This window comes from Mustela lutreola, chromosome 1, assembly GCF_030435805.1.
Source record: "Mustela lutreola isolate mMusLut2 chromosome 1, mMusLut2.pri, whole genome shotgun sequence".
NCBI classification, from domain to species: domain Eukaryota; kingdom Metazoa; phylum Chordata; class Mammalia; order Carnivora; family Mustelidae; genus Mustela; species Mustela lutreola.
Window position 1 is genome coordinate 132262474 of NC_081290.1, and position 13956 is coordinate 132276429.

General features: G+C 31.8%; 1 protein-coding gene across 2 annotated transcripts in view; it reads right to left on the reverse strand.

Annotated features, from left to right (window-relative positions):
• The window catches only part of FSTL5 (follistatin like 5), a 763963-nt gene that overhangs the window by 514280 nt on the left and 235727 nt on the right, over window positions 1–13956 (reverse strand). For both annotated transcript variants that reach the window (XM_059174403.1, XM_059174392.1), the window contains exon 4: window positions 3358–3606. In XM_059174403.1, coding sequence (XP_059030386.1) covers window positions 3358–3606 — 249 coding nt within the window. The remainder of the gene's footprint in view (window positions 1–3357; window positions 3607–13956) is intronic.

Genomic DNA, 13956 nt, shown 5'->3' on the forward strand with positions numbered 1-13956 from the left:
GTGCAAAGCATACTACTGAGGTGTTTAAATATTTAACACATACAGTAGAAAAGAGAGAAATAGATACAGTTATAGGTATAGATACATGCATAGATATAAAGATGTAAAAGTAAATATAGATATAAATCTCCCTAACTTGAACTCTAATCTTAATTTTAATATAATCAATAAACATGATTATATAGATATAACTCATTTTAATAAGTTTAATATAAATGACAAATATTAACCTGATAAATTTGGTATGTAAAATCAGACTTAACCTTAAAGTTGAAATAATTAATGAATAATGTAAACGGTACTTTCTTTAAAATTATCTTTATTTGCTCATATTTTCAGTAGTTTTTCCTATTAAACTCTTTTTATTTTGAGATAACTGTAGAGTCATATGAGGTTGTAAGAAATAATAGAGATTCTATGTACTCTTCACCCAGTTTCTACCAATAGTAAGATTTTGAAAACTTTAGTACAATATCATAACCAAGATATCATCTTTAACACTACCCACTGATCTTCCTCAGATTTCCTGTTTTATATGTAACCATTTGTGTGGATATGAGTTTAATGTAATGTAACACATGAGTAGGTCCCTATATTTAACACCACAGCCATGAAGACATAGAGAAGATCTTTCAGTATTTTTAAAAATTAATTCTAAGGCACTGGTAATCTTTTATAGCAGATGTTAACAAACTTTTTATGGGAAGATCCAGACAAAATGTTTTTTATGCTTTGCAGACCATACTATCTCTGTTATAAATACTCAAATCTCCTTTCATTTTACAAAAACATCCAAAGGAAATTCCTAAATAAATAACTGCGACTCTCTTCCAATAACACATTGTTTTAAAAAAGTGGACTGTAACCTAAGTTTGGCCATTAGTTTCTTGTTTGTTGACTCTTATTCTAAGGTTTACATAATTACCTTTTATTAGATCTAAAAAAAAAAACTTTTGGGGGGAGGAAAACTCATTCCTGTTATTTAGCTTGTTTTGATTTTTTTTCTATTAAATATCTAATTAAACATAGGTTTTTAGCAGTTCTTGAACTTAATATTTTAATTTGCTTCTTCCTTTGGGCCATTATATAATTGCAGACATTCTACGGAAAATAAAGTTCATAATCACAAGGATTAATTTGGGCCATGACAACCAACCATGTCAGGCGTTTAGCAATCATGAATCTTGTTTTGCACCTTAAACTTGGTCTACTGCACACCAGTAAGACAAGTAACTTATTGTTTGGTTATACATCACTTAGTTCCTTTCTGCTGAAATAAATTCCTTTTGTAAGGTATACATGTGTTAGGCAAAATCCCAAAGTAAATAATCCAAAGACAAATTCTGAGACCCGAGTAATGCATAAACCCTTGGTAATTAACCCAGATAATATAAATGATTTTTTTTAAGATTTTATTTATTTATTTGACAGACAGAGATCACAAGTAGGCAGAGAGGCAGGCAGAGAGAGAGAAGGGAAGCAGGCTCCCTGGTGAGGGGAGGGGCCTCGAACCCAGGACCCTGAGATCAGGACCTGAGCCGAAGGCAGAGGCTTTAACCCACTGAGCCACCCAGGTGCCCCTATAAATGAAATTTTAATACTAGGTGTAATTAGTTAAGGAAGCATTTTGATTTGTATATGATGACAAAGTCTTTTGAAAAAAATCAATAAATTTGATAAATATACTCGGTATAAGTCTGAAAGACAAAAGTTTTCCAAACCATTGTTTTGTGAACTCATAGGGCAGAAAAGATTTCTAGCTATATTCAGTTCATCTATGTCTGTGCTGATATACACATTGACTTGTATTATGCCTAAGTATCCAGCAATAAAGTTGAACATAAGAATATACCAATTTTTTTTTCTCACATGATATCTAATATCATATGTTTTCACATAATTGATTGCTGGGTGTCAGTTGGACAAAACCTCATTTTGAGAATGTATCTAAATTACCTTAATAGAATATTATGTATATAGTTGTATGATGTCATGCATCAGTGGCACAGCAATATTGTTACTGTACCATCTTAGGTCGAAATGACAGAATAAATACACACACACACACACACACACACACACACACACACTCTTCCATGAGTTTTAAAGCACATTGCTAATAGAATTAATTTTGGTTAATTGTAAAATAGATTTGATAGAAGAAGGGAATAAATTGAACTTGAAACCAAATCATATGCTATTCTTTCTATACAAGAAGAGAACCTGATATCATAAAATACTCTGTGCATGAATTCAAGGTGCACCTAGTTCACCGTCGTAAAGAAACTATTAACACTTTACTTCAATTATATCAATGGGCTTCTAGTAGCCACACTGACTACAGAGTATTTCACCTTATATCATCTGAAAAGCTCTGTATATAATTTTATTACCACCTTGGAAATAATATTTTATTTATTCTACCATGTTTGAGAAAGGAAAGTTTTTAGCCATTTTACTTAATATCAGAAAAGTCTTAAGTGTAAATAAACTTGAGGAAAGTTATCAAAAAATGGGATAGGAACCAAGTGAAGATTAGAAATCAGGTTGATCACTATCCTATTCGAATGTTCTGTATATTTAACATCTCACAATTTCAGTCAGAGTTTTGACTATGAATAAGCAAGTATTTTCTCCAGTAGAAACAAATAAAGACAAAATAGGCTTATGAATAAATAACATTAGAAATGTTCGATGATTTATGTACTTATATAGCATATTAAAATAATTTCTAAAGTTACTAATTCAGCAATACTTTTTCATAAGCCGTAAACAGTGGTTTTGTGTACCATGTACCATGAAAATAAATACCAATATTTTTAGGTTTTAGGTTGTTGTAATCCCACATTTGCTATGTAAATTTAGCAGAATTCCTCAGAGTTATTTCAATGGACATTTACGGGTTCCATCTAACCCAAATTATGTGGTGCAAACTGAAACCCATCGTTTTTAATCAGGAAGAAATGAGATGTTATCCCAGCATGGCTTGGCATTCACTATTCACTCAATTCCACTCCAGGTGCTTTTCACTGGGTAGATTTGGCCTGTTGGCTGAATTGGCCTCCCTGTGTCCTAAGATAACTGCCATGATTGGGAAGCCATATGGTGCAATGCTGTAAGCTATATTAAATTTGAGTCATATTTTGGCCAACTTTGTACTCATAATTGAGATTCAGAATTGTGTCCATGTACATTTCTATATACTTACTGCTTATTGATGTAATTAAACTCACATTTTTTTCTTTCTCTTTTTAAATACTTGCTGATATGAAATCATGCTGCAGTTTAAACTTAAAGGCAGTAGTTGAGAGAAGGAAAGGAATAGAAGGTGACACTTTAGGTTCACCTCGTATTTACCTTTAAAGAAGCAGTCTTCGTTGTGAACAATGGTAATCTTTTGCTTTTTCAGGCAAGCAGCTCTATGGACCTCACAGTGGTTTTCATAAAATTCTCCATCAGATCCACACACAGGTTTATAGTGTCTCTTGCAAATGTCCATACAGGCACATTCTGGTTGCCCTGTCTCTCTGCTGATGACGCAGTGCCTTCCCAAACCACAGTATTTATTTTCACAAGACCCCAGAATGCCATCCTGAATCAGGAATCCTGAAGACAAAGAAGAGGAAAATCATTTGCATTCATATGTTTAAATAATATGTGCATGTCAAAATATGAAATAAGGAGAAGTCTATGAGAAATATAGTATAATCAGAGTTCAGTTGTTCTCAGTACAAAAGAGACTTGTATTAGACAGGTAGATGACCTTTTGAAAACACTCTCAATGGTCTTTCCCTCCTACCCCCCTGTGGTGGAGCTCTTTTCTCCCTTTTCAATGAGTAGTGTGGTCCTTAAGAACATGATCTCCAAAATTCTACTGCCTGAGTTCAAATACTGATTCTACCATTTATTAGCTATATGTCTTTAGACAAATTACTTCTTCGTGCCAAGCTGTCCCATCTGTTACTGATGGTAATAGTATGGACTCCCTCCTCAAGTTGTACAAAATATTACATGTAAGAACCCACAGGAATCACTTCCCTGTCATATAGTGAATGTTAAATAAATGTCAACTTTTACATTAATAGTAGGAAAAATGACATGTATATATATAAAGCAAGAAATAAGAATGGGAAATAATTGTGCCTTGAAAACTCTTTGGTGGGTTCTGGTAGCTGATCTTTTCTTGTTTGACCTTTGCCACTGGACAATCACAAATACATTTCTTAACTAAATGAATAAATCATGAAGAATTCGATTTTATTGCTACATATCAGCTTAACAATCTCCATTGGCATCAGAAAAGAGTAAGTAGATCCAACAGTCTTGTACTAAAACCAAACTAATCAGCTTGAATCACCACACTTTTAAGACAGATTTGGCTTTTCTCCTTTGAGAATTTATCTGACTGGAAAGTAAAAAAATTCAATAAACTAAATACACACACACCCACATATACAGATGTATATGTATATAGGTATTTTTAATTTAATATTAATTATAAATATATTTTAATATATTTATATATAAGTATATACTTATAGACACACACAGATATAACACACACAGATATAAGATATAAAAACACAGAGATATAATATATACATATATATACATATGCATGTGTATATATACATACACATATGAAAAGATTTGTGAGATAATATACTACAGTAATTTTCTTAGATATTTAGTGTATAATTTTAGCTTGTTGATTTAAAACCATCTCTCCACATGACGACTTCATAATAATTAAGAACACATATTCTGATCCAGAGCTTAAACCATAATCTCACCAGTTACAACATTTAGGACCTTGGGCAAGTACCTAAACATCCGAGTTTCCTCGTCTGTAAAATAGGAATAATACCATACTCTCATAGGATTATCAAAATAAAAGGGCTTGGCACATGTAAAACTCCATTCAATTGCCTATTATTATTATTATTATTATAACTACCTTTTTAAAGACTAGTTTTCATAAGGACAGATATATACAATTGAACAAGTATTTAAAAAATCATATTTATTTGTTTTTAAATGAAACCTATAATGCAATTTACTTTACTATATACACGTATTACCAAATGGAGGGTAGCAAATTAAATATTACAAAAAGAAAAGACCAATACTATTTTGGTATAAAATATAAAAACAATCAACTATGTTTTTTTTTTAAAGCATGTCTTTTAATAGTGGTATGAATTGGAATAAATCTTCTCAAAAGCAATTTTTAAGTACTTGAACTTTGATACCACATTCCAATTATTGAGAAAACTATCTATAAAATTAAAAAAAATAAAAAGAACTAAAAAGATACATAATTTTCTGAATAGATCTTCTCGATATAGTGTTAATTTATATGATAACTCACTGAAATATTTTAGTAAATTTTGTAAAATATACTTAATGTTCCTAAAATTTGGCATGCATTAAAGGGGCCTAGTATAGTTGTTAAAACATGGATTCTGCCTCCAAGCAACCTCAGAGTTTTTGACTCAGTGATCTGGACTATGTATAGCCCAAAATTTATATTTCCGAGTTCTCATGTAATGATTACACTGTTGTTTCTGGATCATACTTTAGGGCCTTTGATTTATTGAAATTCTACTTTATATTTAAAATAAATACAACACAAGGAAAAGGTTAGGTAAACAATTAGGTAAGTTCTTAAAGGGAAAAGATGAAAAGGTTAGCTATGATTAAAGGCATAAAAAATGCAAGTATTTAGAATTAACTAAGAACAAATAGAGAAAAACAGACAGCTAGGTGGATATAATACTGGGGAAAGTTTTCTCTTGGCATTATTGCTTTCTAATGTTCAATGCATTCCATTTTAAAAATGCCCCGAATTATTTCAATAGTGACTATAAAATAATGACTGATTTCAATTTGGAAAATACTTTTCCTCATCCTTATGCCAGTATTTATGCCAGTTGTTGATCTAACGTTTATAGAGCCTAAGATATGACTGTCAGGAATCTGACTCACATATCTGTATACCTTAAATTTCCTTTGTGTTCTTACTAAGTTGTTTTTTTGCCATCAAATAGTTTATCAAAAGAATAATTTTTTACTGTCAAGGAATGAGTCTAATGTTTATTGAAATTCTGATCATTTTACATTTTAGTTACAAATGAGTTGGCTAACTGAATTAGTAGTTTTCATTTTGGGGAGGAATGCTCTGCTAAAAATGAAGTCATTTCTCATATATCTAGGTTGGTAAATTGAATTCCTAGAGTCTTTCTTCTTAATTTTTTCTTCTCAAAGCCTGTACTCCAGCTCAGAGATTTGTATTAGGATATTGGCCATTTTCTAGAAGTTAATGAACTAGCTAGAAGCTGCATGTTGCATGTAGTTGCTACAATTAAAGGAAATTTAATTAATTCATATGCAATCCAAAAGAAGACTCATATTATGTAAATGAATAGCTAGAACATATCCTTTCTGACAGTAATTATCCATGACTAACACTGAACTTAAGTTTCAGCTGAGATTAAATCAATTTAATCTGATCAACATGTCAAAGATTTCTTTTAAGTACATTCAGTCAGATGACACACTAAATGAATTTTAATCAAGAACTTATATCCTGCTCTCTCATAACTTGATAAAATAGCATTTGTTCCAAAAAAAGTGTTGTATATTTAACACTTACATAATTTTATAAATTCTATGCCTTCAGAACATTATAAAAACTCCTCAGATTTAAAACTAAAATGAAACCTTAAAAGATAAAAGACACCAAGTCATAAAGCAAAATAATTTTATAGAATTCTAAAGATGGTCATTTCAGATTTCCCAATCATGACGCACTCCTCTTCACGTCATTTATATATGAAATATGCAATTTATCAAACAGTACTTAATATAGATTTGATGTAAATTGAAACTTTAATATAGATTTGATGTAAATATAGATTTGATGTAAATTGAAACTTTAATAAACTCTACTTATTATTTGCAAGGTTCTATGTTACTTGCTATAGGATAGACGAAAAGCATAATTGTTGACACTTTTTTTAGTGGCTCACAAAGGGCATATGGCAGAATTTGAGTGTGTACCTCAAAGTAGTGAGGTAAAAATTTAGGGGTATATTTAGGGGCACAAAAGAGAGTGAGATGGATAGTAACAGGTAAAACCTCACAAACAATGTATCATGTCGCAGTTGAGGTTATGTCTTACAAATGGGTTAGACATTCAGAAGGCTGCTCTAGGAATAGACAAGGTAAGAAATAGACTGATACTGAATTGAGAATAGGAGCAGCAGAGGAAAGAAAAAACCAGATATTGATATGTTAATGACTACCTCTAATGATTCCAGTGGAATAGAAACATAATTAATTTAGAATGCTGAGTTATTTGAGGTGTTAATTGTCTCATAAAAATTTATAATGTTCGAGTCCAAAATATGAGTATTAGGTTAACTTTGATTTGTTAAACAAAACAGAAGATTTTTGGCTAGAGAGCAGGGTTAGAGTCTTTGCTTTTCTATTACCTATTTGTCTGACCTCATCCAGGTTGTAATGTCTTCAGGCATGATATTCAAATAGTTAGATAAGAGGGAAGTAATAAATTATCTTCAGATTTACTCTTATCTAATCCCTTCATTTAAGAATGCTTGGCAAAACATGATTTTGATTTTAATAAAAGCTGTTATAAATATATTAATAAGCTTTTTCTAAAATGCTTCATATTTAAACTCACCTACATTAAATAATCATATAATTATCTAGTTTAAATATTTTCATACTCTAAAAACAGCCTCAGTCGTATAAAATGTGAAATTATTTTTCACTTAGATTTTCTAATTTCTCTTTTCTAAGATTTTGTCATTATGTATTCTATTTTTTATCATGTTATTAATTACAAAAATGGATCATGAAATCAGAGTCCTTTAATTTGTATTCCAACAGTCACTATAAGTGCAGTTTTAGGCAATTAGTTAAAATTGGTGTGCCTCAGTTTCCCTAACTAGAACAAAGAAGAAACTCTGGAAGTGTTATTTAATGAATAAATAAAATGAGTATAATAATAATGGCCATAGGATAATATAATTGATCCCACAAGAGGATTCTATGAGATAATGCACTGCACATGCTTAGCTTAAGAATTTGTGTTTAACAAATATAGTTATAATTATTAAGAACTATCACTTACTGTAGACTTGGCATGTAGAATATATTGACTTAAAATCACTGGAATGAATAAAGAACAGCTTTTGACAACTCTAGCTTTAATACATCTATTAAGAATGAATTTATGGGAGTGTGGAAATATGTTTTTCCCAAGTAACATTTGTAAAATTTTCAAGAATATCCATTACAGAAAAATTTCCTTTATCTGCAAAAACAAGACACCCTCAAATTTATATAATAACATTTTGCTTTATAAATAAGTATAATACTTTGGGGACTGTTTTGTTACCCACATATAGAAAAATCACAAAACTCTTCAGTAAATACAAAATACAATTTTCTGTTGCACAATGCAAACTAACAAAACACAGTCAGTCCTTACAAACTTCATGGCAAGTAGCAGTTCAAGTAAATATTCCAATGCCTGCAGAAGATTGCACACAGTATGATCTTTTCATGACTTTTTAAAAATGTTTTATTTATTTATTTGACAGAGAGAGATCAGAAGTATGCAGAGAGGCAGGCAGAGAGAGAGGAAGGGAAGCAGGCCCCCCGCCGAGCAGAGAGCCCAACACGGGACTTGATCCTAGGACCCTGAGACCAGGACCTGAGCCGAAGGCAGCGTCTTAACCCACTGAGCTACCCAGGCACCCCTTTTCATGACCTTTAATGATTGAGATATGTATATCCTGCTGCTGCTTTGTGAAGTCGATCAAAATAAATCTGCAAGAATGATAGTTTGCCCAGTGCACCACTACTGAAAGACGGTTTAAATGGTCACATGTCTGTATTCCAGTGAATTTGGAAACTTCTTCCTCATCTTATTTTAGACAGTCCATTGGAATTCTGTAAGCACCTTCATGTAATTCTGCAATCAGATTGATTTTAAAAGAAGTAAATATGAAAAAGAGATAAGTAAAACAAAACAAAACAAAAACCAGGAATTCAGTTAAGTTCCAACCATCCAAAATATAGTTTCTGTTTAAATCAAAGAAATTTTCGCCAGCACAGGTGATTTTTGATGTGTTGTTTTAAGAAGTTATCACTAGCTAATATGCTAACAGTTATTTACTTCTTGTTTGATGTCCTCAACTGCAGAATAATTCCAACAGCAGAACACTGAAAGAGACTAAGATGCACTCTCAGAAATCTTTGACCCCACCTAGTGACCTTGGTAACAGAGCACACAAAAATGTTTCCTCATCATTAATTTTATTCTTCCCATGTTCCATCTAGGAGCCAGGATTTCTCTAATAACTTAATATTTCTATCCTGTTGAGAACTTGTGTTTATACACTTCAGCAAATAAAAATATTCTCATCTTCTCTGTGATATTTTTAGATATTCCATTTTTGGAAATTGTTGGAAGCTAAATTGTACTTGATAATAGTGTCCTTCAGTAGCTAGGAATGCAATGGCATTAGAGATATGCTAGTAGACAGATAACTTGAGAAACATAGATAGATCGTAGGTGTGTATATGGCATTTGAGACCTTTCCTTTACATAGCAGTGACAATTAAAAACAAAACATTTACGTTTAGGGGCGCCTGGGTGGCTCAGTGGGTTAAGCCGCTGCCTTCGGCTCAGGTCATGATCTCAGGGTCCTGGGATCGAGTCCCGCATCGGGCTCTCTGCTCAGCGGGGAGCCTGCTTCTCTCTCTCTCTCTCTGCCTGCCTCTCTATCTACTTGTGATTTCTCTCTGTCAAATAAATAAATAAAATCTTTAAAAAAAAAAAAAAAACATTTACGTTTAGATGTTTTAGTTCTGTAAAGATTTTGAGTGATATTAAAGGAAAAAAGTATTTCTTTTGTTTAATGGTTGCTACTGTCTTCTATAAATGATGTTGATTGATATAGCAAATAAAATATATCAATTAGCAGACATAATATAAAAGCTTTATTTTATAGAAGTATATGCAATGAAAGTAAAGACATATGCTCAATCATCTGTGATACTTGAAGTATTTCAGGCTTTGGAATAAACCCAAAACTTTAAAAGTATCTTATTTCTTATTTATTTAAAAAATTAAATCTGTAGATGGATTATTCTCAAACAATGTAGATATTTTCACACTTGATAAAGAATATTAAATGACTGTGGCTTTCTGGCTGGCTCCATTGGTTAAGCATCTGCCTCCAGCTCAGGTCATGATCCAGAGTCCTGGGATCCAGCCCTCATCAGTCTCCCTGCTTCACCGGGTGCCTGCTACTCCTTCTCCCTCTGCCTCGAACCCCTGCTTGTGCTCTTTCTCTCTCTCTTAAATAAATAAATCTAAAAAAAAAAAAAAAAAGAAATAAGAAGAATAATATTAAATAATAAAATAAAATACTTAAAGTGAAGGTCAGACATTGTAATGGTAGGGTAGATCTGGGTACAAAACCTAAAGATTAATTATAATGCTGATTGCTGGAGTCAGACCAGCCACATGGCCAATAGGAATTGAGGGAGAAAAGACAGAAATTTCTATTAGAACTGTAAGAATGACTGCTAGAAGAATATTGCTTTTAGACCTTAAAAATTTTCAATTTAAAATCTACTTCAATAAATTTCTTTTAATATGCTTCATTTCCTTTGAAAAAATTATTTTTCTTGGTGTGCCTGAGTGGCTCAGTTGGTTAGGCTGGGATACACTTCTCCCTCTCCCTCTATAACCACTGGGTTATACACTTAACAATGGTTAAAAAGATAATTTTATATGTATTTGACAACAGTAAAAATTTGGGAAAAAATTGAAAGTACAAAGATTTCCTATATATCCCCTCCTTCCAAAACATACAACTTTCTCCACCAACAACAGAACTTGATCATCCACTATTTGCAAAAAAAGAGACTTTGTTTCCTAAAAATCAATTTATTACCACATCCAGGACACTATACTTCTATGATTAAGTTATAAAACTTCAATCTCTGTCATTTTTAGGGTTTTTTGTTTTGTTTTGTTTTCTTTGCAGGTGTAAGTCAACATAAGGGAGAGCTTTCTGAAACAGCAAAGCATGAGAAATCAAAGCATGAGACATCAAACTTGATGTCAAGTTCAGAATACACAGTTCATTACTTTACAACTCTAACTCTTATTCCCATGGTCACTCAAATTCTTTGCACGTTAAAAAAAAAAAAAGAAGAAGAAAGAAAGAAAGAAAGAAAGAAAGAAAGAAAGAAAGAAAGAAAGAAAGAAAAGAAACAGAAAAAGAAAAACAATCAAAACACAAGACACTCTACTTGCATCAACTCATTTCTTTCAACAAACCACTTACTTCTCCCCTCCATCAACTCTGGCTTAAGTCTATTTCTTATACAATTTTTTCATAAAACTTATCTTCTGAATTCTTTCATTTCCCTTGATGTAGGTGTTTAGAACAAAAGCAGGTGTTTTTGGCTTCTCATGCACTTAACATCTTAAAGGTAACAGACACAGGTTCAATCCACAGCTTGAACTGGACAAAGTTCAAGGAGGAAATAAAAGAATACTACCTCAAATGTATTATCTCACCACCTTATAATGGAAGGACACACAATCCAGACCAGTAGGGTTCTAGAAAGTATTCTGGAGGAGAAAAGGCTGGCACTGTATGGGAATTAATCATGTAAAGAAGAGAATCCAAAAATGAGATTTCGAACAAAGGTGTAGATATATGCACATGATGATTCCATGTTACAAGAATGCAGAGTTTGTTAGAAGATGTGGTTAGCATATTAGAAAAGGTTTATAATGAACAACCCTGAAGGCTATGTTAGGGGTGTTCCACTCTGGCAGTGGAAGCTAGTATTTTATAGTTTTAAGGAAGATCTGATATGCTAGATAGAAAAGAAACAATAGTCAGGAAGCTACCAGCCTGGCCTTTGTGGAACTAATGTGAGTCAGAACAAGGACAGCTATAAGCAAATCAATTTATGGAGCAGTTACAGTATCAGTCATAAAGAGAGGAGGCAAAAAGAGTAGCTTTGAATATTAGAAGAAAGAGTTTAGAAGTATTTATAAATAAAGATAACTTTGTGAATAATATCATAAGCCATTGAAATTCTTAACAGTCTCAATATTCTTGAATAATAATAACAGTAAGCACAATAAATAATGGGTTCTGGATTAAAATAACACAATTGAGGGTGGAATTCAAATATCTTTAATTGCATCAATTTACATTATTGTATTATTTTTCCACAATATTTGGTCATCTCACATAGAAGAGTGGGGAAGTAAGACTATGGCACTATTCAGAGTAATAGTTCTACTTGTTAAGTGTGGTGAAAGGATTTAACATGCACAGATACTCACCATGATACTGATGAGGATGAAGTGGTGGAAGGATTTGAATGTAAGAAAAGCAGAAACAACTATAAGAAAGTGCTGCAAATAAGGTGCAAAGAACAGAGTACAGATACGAAAAAAAAAAAAGGCAGTTTTCTGAGTTCTTGCCTGGTAAATTGTTTTAGTACTTTAATATCAGGTAGAGTCACAGAGTTAAGTCTAGCATATTCTTTTTCAGCTGAAATGACAATCCATCATGATGTTCTCTAATACATATAGAAAATAAATACTCTCTTTCTATCCACTAAAATAACAAGAGACTTTATATATAAAATTGCCAAGGTCTTGAGGTTCTATTTTTTAAGTTACTGTTTATTATTTCCTTTATATTAAGAAGCTCTAATAGATATGTGCTTTTTTCATGTGTCCAAAAATTAAGCTGTATATAGCAGAAATATAATTTACATAGCTTAAAACTAATTATCCTAACAAAAAATGATTGTCATACTAGAATTGTTAACATATTTGTTTGAAAATCTTATTTAAATTTTTGTAAGTTCTTATTTAAATTCCAATTAAGGAACATACAGTGTAATATTAGTTTCAGGTACACAATACAGTGACTCGACACTTCATAAAACACCCAGTGCTCATCCCAACAAGTGCACTCTCCTTAATCCTGGTCACCTCTTTAACCCATCTCTCCACCCACTTCCTCCTCTGATAATCATCAGTGGGCTTGGTTTGCCTCCCTCTTTGTTTGCTTTTTCTTTTTTCTTCAGTTGCTTGTTTGTTTTGTTTCTTAAATTCCACATATCATCTTTTTCTCTGACTTATTTCAATTAGCAGAATATTCTCTAGCTCTATCCATATTGCAAATGGCAAGATTTTATTCTTTTTCATAGCTCAGTAATACTTCATTATGTGTATGTATATCAAACTATCAAAACTGAAGCCATACACACACACACACACACAGACACACACACACACACACACACACACACACATATATGTATGTATTATGTGTATATATATATACACACACATATATATGCATATTATGTATATATACATAAAAATAACACATTGAGGATGGAATATGTATATATACATAACATATATACATAATATTTACATAATATATGTATATAATATATTTATATATACATATAATATATGTATATACACATGCATATATTCATATGTACATATACACATATATACATATACATATGTACATATACACATATATACATAATATATACATATTATGTATATATGTGTATATATATACACGTAAGTCACTTCTATCACTTCTTTATCCATTCATCAGTGAGTAGATGGACACTCGTGCTGTTTCCATCATTTGGTTATTAGAGGTAATGCTGCTATAAACACCAAGGTATATATATCTCTTTAATTAATATTTTTGTATCCTTTTTGTAAATATCTAGTAATAAAATTGCTGGATTTGGAGGTAGTTCTATTCTTAACTTTTCAAGATCTCTATACTGTTTTCCAGATTGGCTGCACCAGTTTGTACCCCCACCACCAGTGCAAGAAGTTTC